At 45.3% G+C, this 16,573-nt stretch overlaps 2 protein-coding genes across 2 annotated transcripts in view; one reads left to right on the top strand and one right to left on the bottom strand.

Moving 5' to 3' along the window:
• The window catches only part of Mfn1 (mitofusin 1), a 45,049-nt gene extending 41,790 nt beyond the window's left edge, over positions 1–3,259 (top strand). Inside the window, exon 18 of the mRNA XM_032898540.1 lies at positions 1,182–3,259. Within this exon, the coding sequence (XP_032754431.1) occupies positions 1,182–1,260 (79 nt within the window). The 3' untranslated portion in view covers positions 1,261–3,259. The remainder of the gene's footprint in view (positions 1–1,181) is intronic.
• Positions 3,260–7,416: 4,157 nt separating this feature from the next.
• Gnb4 (G protein subunit beta 4) overlaps positions 7,417–16,573 on the bottom strand; it is a 37,821-nt gene continuing 28,664 nt past the window's right edge. Inside the window, exons 9-10 of the mRNA XM_032898541.1 lie at positions 12,621–12,837; positions 7,417–9,150 (exon numbers count right to left, since the gene is read on the bottom strand). Coding sequence (XP_032754432.1) covers positions 9,044–9,150; positions 12,621–12,837 — 324 coding nt within the window. The 3' untranslated portion in view covers positions 7,417–9,043. The remainder of the gene's footprint in view (positions 9,151–12,620; positions 12,838–16,573) is intronic.

Raw genomic sequence — 16,573 nt, 5'->3', positions numbered from 1 at the left:
AGTGGCTTCAGAAACCCCAGCACCCACCTGGGGGTGGCAGGTGTTTGACCTACTCCCAACCAGATTCCTGGCCTGGCACATGTGACTGCCACTCCCCACATAAAGAACAAGACTCTAGCTCAGAACTCAGAGTTCTCCATGCTAATGAGGTATCTAGTAGGAGCAGGTTCAAAGTCATCCTCAGGGACATAGCAAGTTTGAGGTCAGCCTAGACCTCAAGACCTCTCTCAAACAAAAAATACCCTGAACTAACCTGTTTTTTCCAGGCCTGAGACATTTGCATTTGAAGCAGTGAAAGTGCAGGTGTCCTGATAAAAAGAACCCTGGTCTGTTGTGATGGCTATGGATCCTCTGGGATACAGGGGTGGTGCTTATCCTCACGTTCTTAACCATGAGCCCCTGCCTCATGTTGTGACATATTATTAACACCATCTGAGCAGTGCTGCTGACTGGGGCACACACTGCGTGTAGCTCCACACCAGAGAGTAGCTTTGGCACTGTGCAGTTTGCAGACTGGCCTCATGTCCTGAATTTTGGGGCATATGTCATTAGTGAAATGAAGGTGTTTGTGCCTGCATGCTACTCATGTTAATGATAGAGCCTTCCCGAGTGTGCGGTACAGCACAGCACAGCCCAGCACAGCCCAGCACAGCCCAGCACAGCCCAGCACAGCCCAGCCCAGCAGCAGCACAGCTCAGCACAGCTCAGCACAGCTCAGCACAGCTCAGCACAGCTCAGCACAGCACAGCACAGCACAGCACAGCACAGCACAGCACAGCACAGCACTCACCTGTTTGAAAATATGCTACATGGATGTGTGGCTGGCTGTTTAGTCAGGGCTTCCTCTCAGAGGCGTTTTGACTTCATCAAGTCTGATGAACTTTATACTTTACACATTACTTAAAGGTAGTTTCTAAGACAGTTATGATTGGGATCCAAGCTGTGACTCCCGTTTAAGCCATATGCTAGGCTGTTTCAATATTGGAGTCCATGGCTCTTGACCTTGAGGTCATGTTCACTGTGAGCACGGCAGGACCACACACGGCAGCAGCTGTGTGAGTTTCATTGAGGGTGGGTGGCCGCAGCTGCTTAAGGGCCGCTTCTACGTTTGGGTAGAATGTACCCTCCTCAAAGACTATTAGCATAATTTGGTTGGTGTTTATTTGTTGTCTTTTAATTAGAAATAAAGCTGTTCAACTTGAACGTGAGCTGGAAAATTTTTCGAAGCAGTTTCTCCACCAGAGCAGTGAAGAATCCTAACAACAGAGGCACTGTAGGAGGACTCGGACTTGGAAGATGGGAAGTGTTACTTTTATGAGCCGACCTCAGTAAAAATGACTGTACCCATGCCTTGCGGAGATTGTGGTAATGACCTGTCTCAGGGCTTGCACCGTTGGAAGTGTTGTGATTGACTTAGCTTTAGTTTGGAGTAAAGACTGAGTTGTTCGGGTTAAATGATGAATTCCTTTAGAAACAATGGAACCTGCTTTGTGGCCCCTGAGGGTGTGTCCTGCAGCTCCTCACCAGGCTGTCTGTCTGTCTGCAGCTCTCAGTAGCTGCTTCCTGGCATCCAGGAGTTAGAGACCTTTTCATCCTCTTCCTCAGTGCTAGTTCTTGATGCTTCTTTAATGGGAATAGTGACTTTGTCTAAAGCTGATTTGTTGAAACCAGGGGTGTGGGCTGCACCTGGGGGTCCTACAGTCACTCTGTCCTCACAGCAAGGATGTAACCACTACTGAACAGTTTTTACTTTCTTTTATTCCCATTAAAGCTGGTGTGAAATAGTAGCAAGGCCTGTCATTATAGCCACGCATGAAGTGTCTGGGTCTGCTGTCCTGCTCTCTCTTTAGAAGCATTTCAGCCTTGAGTCCTGCGAGGAGAACTTCTCTGCCTAATGTGAAGTGGTCGGTCTGACGGGGTGAAAATGGCCAGAGGGGGACAAGGCTGTGCTTGGAATGTGGTGACATCACCATGACAATGGATCCTTAGGAGGACTCTTACTGAGGCATTGGGCGTGTCTCCATTGGAAACTTTGAATTACAGGAATTTCCTTGGGCTCCATTACAAATTACCACTCTGGGTTAGTGGTTTAGGTTTAGGTTCATGTAAATGTCTGATTGACAGTGGTATGGAAATACTTGTGAGTAGCAGGACAGGATTATTCTCTACCGCCACCCCAGGGGACACTGCATTCCACTATGGTGTCAAAGGTCAGCATTTCGGGCTGAAAGCAGAGAAGTGGTTAGTCTGGCTACATTGAAGAGAGGGGCAAAGAGATCCAGCAAACCATCCACCTCCTTCCTTCCTGGAGCCTTTTCTCCTTTAGTCCTCAGCATTTCTTTCCTACAGGTCTGTCCTCACAATAGGTACACCTCTTGTTGGTTGGTTGGTTAGTGTGAGACAGTGTTTCTCTACGTAGTGTTGGCTGGCCTGGATGGAATTTGTTCTGTAGATCAGGCTGGCCTCAATTGAGATTTTCCTGACTCTGCCTCCTCAGTGCTGGGATTAAAGGCGTGCCCAGCCCTAGATGCACCTTAGTTTTAAAATACTTGACGATAGAGACGTTTCAGAATTACTTAATTCCTATGCAGATTGAGTGTTCAGTTGCAGTATTCAAATTTAAATTCAAGTGACTACCTTTTGCTTTTATTGCTGATTTTTAACACCCCCCACACTCCCCAACAGTACAGGCAACCAAGTGGGATTGGCTGGAAATTACATGAAAAACTAGTATCTAAAATTGAGGTCTGCTAACCTAGGTTACAAAGTTAATTAGCAAGCTACAGCTTGGTACTCTGGGTTATCAACATCACTTTTAACCGTGTAAGAAATGCGGCTTATCAAGCCTCAACACAGGTATGGAATCAAGTTGGGGTCTGCAGCAAGCTTCAAGAAGCCGTGCATTGCCGCCCTGTACTCTGAATCTGTGGACCAGTGTCTGTGGTTCAGAGTGCTTTTCTTCCCTGGTTAAGAGCGCGGTTCCAGGTGATGGAGGGAACACGTCCCGGTGCTGAGCCTGGAGTGTTGACATGAGCAGCTCCATTACCAGGCAAGAGTGACCTGTGGCTCGGGGCTCGGCATCACAGACTGCAGTCATGACTACTGCGCATTAGTTGCAACACACATACTTGATGATTTACTGTGTCTGTTTACAATATTTATAAACTTTGTATGATCTTAAACTTTTACAAAACATTTTTTAAGTATGCAAGCTTCCAAGATGAAAATAAACGTATCTGCCTATTAGTTGATAAATGTAGCATTTATCTCAGTGACTTTGTTTTCCACTCGCATCAGTCAATTTCATGGTAGTTGTGTAAGCACACAGGTGATGTCCTGTCACTGCAGAGCTATTGTATAGACACTGTAGAGTTCCTTGCCCGGTCACCACTGTCAGGAGTAGTTTGAGAAGTTTTCCTGGTAGGTGTGCAGCTTACAAGCAGAGTCAGGAGGATTCCCTGAACAGCTAGAACTAATACAAGCATCCTTCACCCTTGGTTTGTTTTCAAAACAGGGTTCTCTGTATATAATATCCCTTGCCATACTAGAACGTGCTCTGTAGACCAGGGTGGGCTCGATCTTAGAGATGCACCTGTCTCTGCCTCCCAGATTCTGGAATACAAACTCTCCTGGTTAATCTTAAAATTGTAATATGATAATACAAGTATTTAAAGATCTATGTGATATGGCTCACGTAGACATGGCTCAGAGGTTAATAGCACTGACTGCTCTCCCAGAGGTCCTGAGTTCAATTCCCAGCACCCACATGGTAACTCACAAACCATCTGTAATGGGATCCGATACCTTCTTCTGGTGTGTCCGAAGACATTGATAGTGGATTCACATACATACAATAAATAAATCTAAGAAAAAATTGGGTGTTTTTTTAAAATATAAAAATCTATGGTATAAGCCCAATTAGTTTTTAAAAATGGAACTAAATTATCCTAAGGGAGCTACAGGAAAAGAATGTTCTTTTGAGGCAGTGTCTTCTCACATAGTTGAAGCTAACCTCAAACTTGTGATCTTTCTACTTCTATCTCCCAAGTACTAGAATTAGAAACATGGCTCCTGTGTCCCACTAAAGGAGGGAATGACTTACTTGCAAATGAGAAGTCTTTGCCCTTTAACAATAAGGTAAAAGCTAGTTTTGGGTCAGTAATACTCCAGTCTCTCCTTACTGCCCTTTTTTAGGAAGGAGGAAGAGGAGGTGGAGAAGGAAAAGGAAGACCAATATTTAAACAAAGGAAGCAGAGCTGACCATTAAAGTACTGGACTTAAGTTTAATTTAGTTCCCGGGCATAATTTGTAAAATCCTACTAAAATTTGACTTAAAACAAGGTACAATGAGCCATGGTGAAAAGTACTTTATTGATTACAGTATGAGCTTTCTGCAACAGTACTTCACAAGCAACTGTACAAATAAAGGAGTGTATCTGTCCTATCTCCGAAGACTGTTGACTCATGGCACAAGTCCCCTGCTTCTATAGGTAAACTTTAGACATGGCTGACATTCATAGTCAGTTGGCTTCACTTAGGAAACTTTATCAACATGGAAAACGTTTCCTAAATATAAGATGTCCCATCAGTCTATGGCTAACAATGCTGGCTTAGACATCCTGTGAGTACCTGTTGTGACCAATGAAAAGCAGAAGTGAAGTCCACTGTGTGCTTCACTTTCCACACAGTCCAAATTAAGACAGTCTCCCTATAAAGGACACTCTGTGGGTGGCTTTTATATTTCTAGCGGGCTAAGAAGTCATTTTAAGTCAGGCTTTCCTCAGTGGCCAGAGAATCAGCACCTGAGCACAATACGGAAGTATCTGTACAAGCCTGGTGTGACCTGCAGGTTCTAAAAGTATTGTTCCCTATGAAGTGATCACAGACCTACCTGGGGGAGTGCTTACTCAGGTCTTCTAAGCTAGTTAGTCACAAAGCACACTGCAGTTAAAATCCAAGATGTTCATATCCCTGGATGCTTTCACTTCTGAAATGTTGCTTTACTAACAAAATCTAAAACATCAACAGGGTGAAGAGTACTTTTCAGCAATAAAATGTTTTTTTAGTAAAATAAAGAGGTCTTTTTTTTTCCTTTGAAAAGAAAAGGATTAATTTTAAACTATGTGTGTGCAGGTGCCTGAGGAGGGCTTTGGATCTCTTGAAGTTAAAGGCAGTCACCTGACCTGGGAACTAAACTCAGGACCTCTGCAATAACACTAAGAAGAGTAACTAGTACGCCATCCCTCCAGCCTCTGGGATGAGGTTTCCCTCTGATAGCGCTGAAGGGCTGGCTCTGTGCCCTGTCTCAGCCTTCCAAGTGAAGCATTGCTCAGCTCCTGCTTCCTGCCCTGTGTGAGCTCCTGTCCTATCTTTGCTGATGAACAGCAACATGAAAGTGTAAGGTGAATAAACCCTTTCTTCCCCAACTAACTTCTTGGTCATGATGTCTGTGCAGGATAGAAACCCTAAGACAATAGGTTACAAATCTTTAGCCTTCCAGAAACAGTATGCCGTTAAACGACTGCTACTTACTAGACTTTTGCTCTTGCAGTGCCAGGCCCCAACACTTAACTTTTATGAACTTGTGATTCACTGCAGAGCATGTGTGTCACGACTTAATGAGCTAGAAAGGGACCTGGAATATTTTAGCCTAATATCACAGCTGCCAAAAATGAAGCGTGTCCATCTCCAGGCAGACAGGACTTCATTGAACAGCCTTTTGGAGTGTTTGCTCAACCACATGGTGGTCGTGTTGTCTTAGGACGGACTGTATGCCTTTACAGTACTACATATGCTTGGGAAAGCGGCTAGAGGCCAGGGCAGGAGCCACAGCAAAATGGTAAAAATCCTGCCGATCTGAAGGACTTTTGTCTGATGTTATGCATCAGCCTGCTAAGGCACATTATCTAGGCTAATTTCAGGCACTCTCCAGCAAACCAGTGTATTTAGCCACAACAGAAACTGCAGAGAAACCCAACAGGCACTCCTGTCAGAAAGCAGCCTGAGCAAGGTCGCTGCTGTGTCAGCAGTTGGCACTGTGAGCTGTTAGCTCCGCTCATCATGGTTCCTCTCCAGCTACACATGAAGGGATACCAAGTTCTGTTCCATACAAACTTTTATCGGTAAAGCACATTCCTTCTTAAATAAGTGTATGAAGGTTTTGCCTGCATGTATGTATGTGGGTAAGAAGTCAGACATCCTGGGACTGAAGCTACAGTTTGAGCTGCCATGTGGGTGCTGGGAATCAAAGCCAGGTCCTCTGCAAGAGTAACAAGTGTTCTTAACTACTGAGCCATCTCTCCAGCCCTAAGTAACATTTAAAAATATTTAGGACCATAGAATTCTTTGAGTATGACTACACCTACCTACACACACACACACACACGCACGCACGCACGCACGCACGCACTCCACTGGGGACTAGACCCAGGGTCTTGTGTTGCAAACACTCTACCCCAGACTTTGAGTATGACTACACCTACCTACACACACACACACACACACACACACACACACACACACACACACACACACACACGCACGCACGCACACCACTGGGGACTAGACCCAGGGTCTTGTGTTGCAAACACTCTACCCCAGACTAAACCCCCTTTATACACAATAGAAGTGCTGTTTTGAACGGGGTTTTGAAATGAATTCTGAGCTACCCAGCAGACATACACACACCCTCTGGGGATGCCTGTGATCCTCTGATGTGCCTCAGCTCTGGCCTGGGTGGGCAGGCTGCAGATGTAGCACAGCAATAGAACACTTTCTGGGCGGATGTCCGAGGAAGGCTAGGCTAGCAGTTAATTTTTGTTTTTTCTTTTTAGATTATGGTCTATTTGAGAGCACTCCCTATTTCATAAATAGACAAGAGCAAAGGGGTCCCACAAATTAACAATTAAGGTACACATTTACACCTGCCATTGATGGTCTGTTTCTCTTCAATACAACATCTCAGTTCACCTCAATCCTGTAGGGAGCAGAGGAAGTCTGGAGTGGATGCCATGTCAAGGACCCTTGTTTTGGACCCAGGAGAGAATGGCAAAGCCCTCCTAGGTTGAGTATGAGTGTTGGTGGTATGTGTAGGACATGTTCACCTTAGCTCCCTGACCCCCACCCCCTGATATTTATAGCCTGAAGCTTCCCTACTGGGATTGTTCTCACAGAGATTAAACCTGTCTCCTTGATCCAGCTGTATATCACGAATGCTTCCTCCTTGTTTATTTGTATACTTTAGCGCGCGTGTGTGTGTGTGTGTGTGTGTGTGTGTGTGTGTGTGTGTGTGTGTGTGTCTTTTTTTCATTCCCTTTCTGCCTCAGTCAGGTCGGACCCTGGAGCTGTGTGGGCTAAGGCTCTTTCCACTGTATTCTCTTAAGATCCACTGGCCTTGATAAACAAAACTGATACTGGTATGATCACAGCCTTTACGTACACAGGCCTATTTACAGTACAAAGAGAAACTCACAGATGCAGTGTGGAAGTATTAAGGTTACAGTTACAGGTGATCAACGTTAACACAGAAACTGCTAAAGAGCAGTTTTACAATGTTTATATACATCCGAATGTCCCAAGGAGACAGCACCAGCAAGACTTAACAGTCCGCTATTGTCTTCACTTAAATCTATAGAAGAAAACAGGAGAGGACAGGTGTCTGTCCAGTTTGGAGGCGGGACATCCCAGTGACAGACACTTTACCAAGCAGTTGGTGCAGCTCTGCACCTTTGGAATAATGCCTTAGGCTCCAGGATGGGTCAACTCTAGACTGGCTTTGCAGTAATCACCCAAAGTCCACGGCGCTATGGAGAACGGGAACACACCGCAGAGAGCTTTGATCTGCGGAGTTCGGATGTGCTAAGTAGAGCACGTGGCGAGTGGGCGCAAGGCCTGGATTTCTGCAGCACCACAAAAAAATGGAAAGTAAAGTTCACGGCTACAAACAGTTTATACCTGCTTTTACATTACATAGATTTTTACATCACACAGAATTCATAAAGCCATCGTACATGTGTATATGTGTGTGTATATACATATATATATATATATGTGTATGTGTGTGTGACACATAAATCATATATTTGTGCCAGTTGAATGGATGAGTTTACATTTCTCAAAAACGCTTCGTCCTGTTACAGAGAACACCAGGCAAGAGTCTTCAAATGCAGGGACAAGTCAGGTTTTTGTCAGACTTCTCAAATACTAGTACTTTCTACAAACTTCGCTTCAGAATGCAAAATTAACAGCAAGGTCCGATGGTTCAAATGGCTGAACCTCTTAAAATACCAAAAATTACATGCCAGTGTCTACTGGTTTCTAATGTAATAAACTGTAATGACATTTCTTCAGTGTGTACCCTATGTCAAAGTGAATTTTTTACCCCCTGGCCTTCATATCACCTGTCCCCTCAAAGGACTGAAAACGAGCATCTACTTAACTTCCTAGTGTGGCAAAGAATGCGTGAACAGCCACTGGGTCCCTCAGAATCACCTCACCTATCAGCCCTCCTAATTGTGAAGCAGTCAGGGACACTCAGGTTAAAATGTGATGTCAGAATCCAAGGGGCCTTCCTTCAGACAGCACATATATCTACAGTATCACTTCTGTCTGTCACAGGCCCTGGTGCTTCCACGACAACACTCTAAAAAATGTGACATTTTTTTGTATATACAAAGTTCAATGGTAGGCCTTAACAAAATGCAAACACAAATGGTTGTCCTGCTATAAAGTGTGTACTCTAATCTACAGAAAAACAATTAGCACAAGCAAGAATCTGTCGGGATAAAGTCAACACAACCGCTCAGTGAATATCACGGCCTTAACCGCACCAAGGGATCTTAGTCTTGATTGTTTCTTTGACCACCATTTTTGTTAGAAGAGTTTCAATAAACTACAGTTTATTGAACGTGGCTTTTTATATATATAGTCACCTCAATAGAAGAACTTCATCTGCAAATAGAAGGTAGAGGGGTTTTTTTTCCTCACAGCTATGGCTGTAGCACAGATTTCTCCAAATATCATTGGAGAACAGAAAATACAGCACTCAATTCCAGATTCTGAGAAAACTGTCCCAGGAGCCAGTGGCCACAGCCATGCCGTCATCAGTCACACCTAAGCAGCTAACACGGTTGTCATGACCAGCAAGGACACCTACAAAGAAAGATCAATACAGAGTTAAAACTGGGGTTTTAGAACTGTGGAAGTTGTGCATTATGATGCAGACAGTGGGCCAAAGACAGATATTCTGGGGAGAGTGTTGCTAGGGCAAGTCAAGCCTATGGATACAGCACACATAAGCTATTGGAATTTTTGACATTTTTGACACATATTTTTGAACATCAGTTTTTGTGTTTTCAAATTTTGAAAAGTCATAGTCTTAAAAAAGAAATTAAGACAGGGTCTCACATAGCCCAGGTTGATCTTGACCTCAGTACCCAGGCACAAATCATCTTCAAATCCCAAGCCTCCTGCTTCTACCTACAAGTGTAGGAGTGACACTTATGTACCTGGTGTTTTGTAACTTATCTATCTAGAAAATCATGTAAAGGTAAATTCCACAGCTCCAGTAAGTTCATGATATTCCAGTTTTGTACCAGTATCTTTATTTGTCTGAGAAAATTGTTGTCTCTGATGCTTACTGCTTTAGTCTGCTAACCTAGGCCTAGTCCTGGAAGCTTCTAGCCTCCATATGGTCTTAACTAGGTCTAGAATTGTTTTCAGCTTCTGAGACTTGCTGCTAAATAAACTCACCCTTTCTTGTTCTTTCTGGACTCTGGCTGGCTGGTTCAACTCAGCTGCTCTGTCTCAAACTCCTCTCTCCATGCTGACGGATTCATTCTGGCTTCCCAGTTTCTCTCTCCTGAATTGCTCTGCTTGACCTCTTTCTAACTCTGGAAATTTGTTCTAATCTTCTGGCTCCTTCCGTCTTTACTGGTGTCTAGCTTGTTTTCTCTTCAACCCATGTCTCTGTAAAACTGCTTCCTTCCTCCTGCACTATTCTCTCTCTCAAGCAGTCTCTCTCTTTAGCGAATCCTATTCTGTCAAATCTTTCTCTGATTCATCACTTTGTCTGCCACTCAATTAGACATCATTTTCTAACATGGGTGCTTCCTTCTACAAACTAACTTTACCTTCATTGTTTGGGATTAAATGTGTGTGCTAAGGGCTGAGTCACACTGCAACTGGAAACAGGGTTTTCCAGCTGATAAGCACACCCTCAGGGTCATGTGACTGAATACCCACAACGTAGTTTTGTTACTGAGCTGCGCTACTTTCAATAAAAGAGTTTTGAATGGAAGTTCAGTGCAGGATGCTTTCGCCCACAAGAACAAGACAGTTGCCTTCGATCCTGTTTCCAAAAAAAATACCAAAATCACTTAGTTCTCTCTGTTCACCAAACACAGTCATCGGCTATCATTCTGTGAAGCCACTGAGCTCATCAATTGTGAATGTTTTGCAGTGACCTGAGACTCACCCACCCTGTCTGCTATACAGAACAAAAGGAAGAATTCTCAAGATGGGGGGCGGGGAGATTGGAGAGGAGAATGCAAATGTTAAAATGAAAATGAAAATGTAGCAACTCAACATCTCTCTTTAAACACATTGCCACTCTCACAAGTTTATCCTCTTTAAAACTCCCCATACTAGGGTTGGTGATTTAGCTCAGTGGTAGAGTGCTCGCCTAGCAAGCGCAAGGCCCTGAGTTCGGTCCCCAGCTCCAGCAAAAAACAAAACAAAAAAAAACTCCCCATACTAATTCCAGTCCGCCTGGTTTAGCTGGAACAGGAAGTAAAAGGAAAGCACAGTGGGTCGCCTTTCCAGTCACCCAGAGGTGACAGTGAGGGAGTGGCTCCCGAATCTGGCTGTGGCTTTAAAGTGAGACATGAACCGGCTTTGAAGACAGCTATCAGCAGAGCAAGCCTGAAACTCAAGTATACCTTAGAAACGAGTTATGGACACTCAGAGATTCAGTTAACAACCAAATACGGAGTCACTGGCGTAGGGCAACAGATTATTTTCAAAAACCCACTTGCAAAGTGTAAAACTCTGAACTCTACAGTTTGATGACAGGCTGCAGAAAATGATTCCTGGGTGTGCTGGGAAACCTGTGTGTGTATGGAACCCAACAACTCTGAGGGGGTCTAGGGCTGGATGGCTCAGTGGTTAAGAGCGCTGATTGCTGTTCCAGAGGTCCTGAGTTCGATTCCCAGCATCCACCTGGTAGCTCATGACCATTTGTAATGAGATCTGATGCTCTCTTCTGGCTCATAGGCATTACCTGCAGATAGGGCAGCCATATACATAAAAAACAAAACAAACAAACAAAAAAACCCTTAAATCTGAGGGGGTCTAAAGGTGGGAGTTGAGCAAAACAGACAAGAGACAGCAACAGAGCTGTAAGCTACAAGATGGTGACACTGACATCCAGGAGTCAACAGTGATGGAAACAAGGATCTCTGGAACTAAGCAGGGGCAAGTATGTCAAAGAAGGACTGTGTAGGTGACTGTGTCACCTCTAGCCTGTAGAGGTGACAACTGCCAGTCTGCTCTTCTTCCATGATCCCAGTCACATGATCAACCGTCCTATGCCAGCATAAGACTAGAGATTTAATCCCGGGGGCTGCTAATTTATCTCCTGACTGGGAGAAAAACACAGTTGAGACTGGAGAAAATGAAGAACAGTGTTGACTTGCTAAGCGTTGAGCCCAGCTCTCCTATAGTCCTGGGGAGCACAGGGGTGACGTTTTAGGGCAGAGGTATGTGTAAAAGAAAGAAAAAGAAAGGGCAGTAATATAGGCGTGGCATTCAAAGTTTTGTTTTGAGATGGGGTCTTGAGGAGGCTTGACTCAAACCTGTCATCCTCCTGTCTCTGCCCCCCAAATGTGAGGATTGCAGGTATACACCACTGTACCCTACCAGTTTACCCTGGGGTGCAGAAAATACATTTGCTGGGTCACTGTCACAAACCACACACAGCCATTTGGTTCCTAGAGTATAATTTTAAATGATTTTAGTTAGAATTAAAAATTGCTGCACTTAACTGCAGCCCCAGTTGCTGGGCTGCCTTCTGACTGGGGCCTGCAGGGGAGGGCTCCAGTTTACGTGTGGAAGACAGGCTGTCTTGTCCTCAAGGTCAATCTCAAGAGGACGAACCACAGAAACCACAATCCCTGTCAGGTCAAGAACCATGGCTTATCCCCGAGTGACGGCTCAGCCTGCCATGACAGTGGCCTTTGCCAGCAATCCCAGCATTTGGGAGGCTAAGCCAGGCTGAGGTGGAGCTCAAGGCCAGCCCGGGTTTCATAGTGAGTTCCAGGCACTTACAGCATAAGAGCCTGTCTAAGCAAACAAAAGCAGGATGTGAGAAAAAGAAGGCTGATTTGTGAAAGATGGCATTGATTTAGATCTATAGATCTTGACCTCTAAATTTACCATTGTCGGCCCTAATGTCATTTTTCAGTGGGGTATGTGACCCAACTACCATCAAAGGTAACGAATATGAAGGAGAACCTCCCAGCTGCCATTTTGAAAGCTCCAAGGTGCCCAGGAGGCCTCAGTGTCTGGAGGGAGCTTCTTCAAGGTTCCACAAGACAAAGAGCCTGCGTTGGCCCCACGCTCACCTGCCCGACCTCCTTTCAGAGCGTCCCACACACTGCAGTTGAAGTCGTCATAGCCGGCTAGCAGGAGGCGCCCGCTCTTTGAGAAGGCCACAGAAGTGATGCCACAGATGATATTGTCATGGGAATACAGCAGGAGCTCCTGGTCTGCACGGAGGTCAAAGAGTCGGCAGGTGGCGTCATCAGAACCAGTGGCAAAGGCATATCCACTGGGGAAGAACTAGAAAGAAAGGAGGACAAAACTATGGAGGCAGAACACCCGGCATTGGGGGTGTGGCAAGGCTTAGTTACACCAGAACAGACTCAGAGTCACCTTGAAGGCCGAGGACGCTGGGTGGGAGGTGAGGTACAGCATGCTTAAAGCCGAACCTTGCTTCTTTCCATGTCAGTGACTGCTGAGTTTGTTTCTTTTTAGGTGAGACAGTCTCTTACCATGATGTAGCTAAAACTGGCCCAGAACTCACAACGCTCCTGCCTCAGCCTCCTAAGTGCTGGGATTACAGGTGTGAGCCACCATACCTTGCCTAAGGCATATATATTTGTGTGTGTCTATATACGTGTGTGAGTGTGTATATATACCCATACATTTACACACACACACACACACACACACACACACACACACACACACACACACACACACACACACACTATTCTGGGCCTTAGTTTAAGGGTTGGGACTGAAGAGCATAAGCAGAGTGCATGGTCCGTTGTTCAGCACAGTGTTAGTCACCCTTCTGTGGTCCTCTGCCTGTCGTATCGTATCACAGCATGTCAGTCCAGTGTTCTCTGTGCCAGTCACAGAGGAGTCAGGGCAGTGGGCTGCACTGCACTATGACAGTTGCTTATGAGTCGAGTATTAATATGTATGTGTAGGATCGTGTGTAGATATTCCAGAATGCTAGTATGAAAAGTAAATTGGAAAGGTTTTTTAGAAAAATATAGAACACTGGGCTAGGGAGATGACTCAGCAGATAAAGCACTCACTGTGTGCTTATGAGGACTACAGTCTGGTGCTCAGCCCCCTCGTAGATGCCAGTCAGGTCAGGTGTGGAGGCCTGCCCGCACTTCAGCATTTGGGTGGCAGGGATGGGATCCCTGGAGAAAGCTGGCTTGGTGAGCTCTGGGTTCAACTGAGAGACCCTGCCTCACTACATAAGGTGAAGGGTGAGCAAGGAAGGCACCCAATATCAGCCTCTGGCCTACACACGCAGGTCTTTACACATGCACAGACATAGACACACACATAGGCACAGGCACACATGCACAGACATACACACACACATAGACACAGGCACACATGCACAGACATACACACACGCACACATACACATAGATACAGGAACACATGCACAGATATAAACACACACATAGACACAGGTACACATGCACAGACATAGACACACACAAGACACAGGAACACATACACAGACATAGACACACACAAGACACAGGAACACATACACAGACATAGACACACACTAGACACAGGAACACATACACAGACATAGACACACACAAGACACAGGAACACATGCACAGACATAGACACACACAAGACACAGGAACACATGCACAGATATAGACACACACAGACACAGGAACACATGCACAGACATAGACACACAGACACAGGAACACATGCACAGACATATACACACAATAGACACAGGAACACATGCACAGACATATACACACATACAGAAACAGGAACACATGCACAGACATATACACACAATAGACACAGGAACACATGCACAGACATAGACACACATACAGAAACAGGAACACATGCACAGACATAGACACACAGACACAGGAACACATGCACAGACATATACACACAATAGACACAGGACACATGCACAGACATAGACACACACAAGACACAGGAACACATGCACAGACATATACACACAATAGACACAGGAACACATGCACAGACATAGACACACAGACACAGGAACACATGCACAGACATATACACACAGACACAGGAACACATGCACAGACATATACACACATACAGAAACAGGAACACATGCACAGACATAGACACACAGACACAGGAACACAAGCACAGACAAAGACACACAATAGACACAGGAACACATGCACAGACATAGACACACAATAGAAACAGGAACACATGCACAGACATACACACACACAAGACACAGAAACAGGACAGAAACAGGAACACATGCACAGACATAGACACACAGACACAGGAACACATGCACAGACATATACACACATACAGAAACAGGAACACATGCACAGACATAGACACACAGACACAGGAACACATGCACAGACATAGACACACAATAGACACAGGAACACATGCACAGACATAGACACACAATAGAAACAGGAACACATGCACAGACATAGACACACAGACACAGGAACACATGCACAGACATAGACACACACAAGACACAGGAACACATGCACAGACATAGACACACAGACACAGGAACACATGCACAGACATACACACACACAAGACACAGGAACACATGCACAGACATATACACACATATAGACACAGGAACACATGCACAGACATAGACACACACAAGACACAGGAACACATGCACAGACATACACACACACATAGACACAGGAACACATGCACAGACATAGACACACAGACACATAAACACAGGCACACATGCACAGACATACACACATGCGCGCACACACACACACACACACACACACAGATACAGGAACACATGCACAGATATAAACACACACATAGACACAGACAAAAAAAAGGGGGGGAATATGCAACTTCCACTTATACTGGCTATGAAATGAGTGGTGGAGACCCAGATGTGACCAGTACATCTATCTTTGGTACAGCCCTGGTCAACGTGCCTTTCCAGAGAGGAGAAGCTTTCTCACAACAGTTATGTTTTCTGCAATTGAGCCACTGGTCTTAGTAACAGAATGGCTGTGAATTGGTTTTATTTGCTACAAATGAGACTTGACTATATCATTAATCCTGATTATTTCAGAAAACCACGCAGCAGTCTTAAGGCTTTATGCCGTCAGGTTTGCTTAGCTCTCGATTCTAGTCTCCCCTCAATTTATTTGTTTGATTTTGAGACAGGAGCTCCTATATTCCATGCTGACTTTCAACTCGCCGAGGAGCTGAGGACTTGGGATCCTCCTACCTCTACCCCCCTAGCGAGCGTTGAGACTCCAGGCTTGTGGCCCCACACCCGGCTTTCTTTCCTACCGACTTTACGTGTGTGTGTGTGTGTGTGTGTGTGTGTGTGTGTGTGTGTGTGCGTGCGTGTGTGTGTGTACGTGTGCACAGTGAAGCCAGGGGCCAACATCAGGTGTTCTCTTCACTCTCTAGTCTGTGCTTGTTGTTGGTTTTTAGCCAGGGTCCCTCCCTGAACCTGGATCTGCAGAGCAAGCCCAGTCCTCCTGTCTCTGCTCCCCAGCGCTGGGATTTACAGAAGCCGGTGCCCGCGCCAGCTTTTATTACCTTTGAGTCCTGCATGGTGGATGTCATCTCTGCCATCCCCTCAGCTCCTTTACTGCTTTTAACGAGCAGCCTGCAATTATTTCAGTTTGTTTAATTTCCTTTATTAACTGTGATGGTCTGTATATGCTTGGCCCAGGGAGTGGCACTATTAGTAGGTGTGGCCCTGTTGGAGTGGGTGTGTCACTATAGGAATGGGCTTAAGACCCTCATCCTGGCTGCCTGGAAGTCAGGATTCTCCTAGCAGCCTTCAGATGAAGATGTGGAACTCTCAGCTCCTCCTGCACCATGCCTGCCTGGATGCTGCCATGTTCTTGCCTGGATGACAATGGACTGAACCTCTGAACCTGTAAGCCAGCCCCAGCTAAATGTTGTCCTTGTAAGAGTTCCTTTGGTCATGGTGTCTGTTCTGAACAACAGTCTTGTGTTCTTTTCTGTGGAGGGGATTAGC

This window comes from Rattus rattus, chromosome 3 (assembly GCF_011064425.1).
Source record: "Rattus rattus isolate New Zealand chromosome 3, Rrattus_CSIRO_v1, whole genome shotgun sequence".
Classification (NCBI taxonomy): Eukaryota; Metazoa; Chordata; class Mammalia; order Rodentia; family Muridae; genus Rattus; species Rattus rattus.
This window is presented reverse-complemented; position numbering and strand designations above follow the sequence as displayed.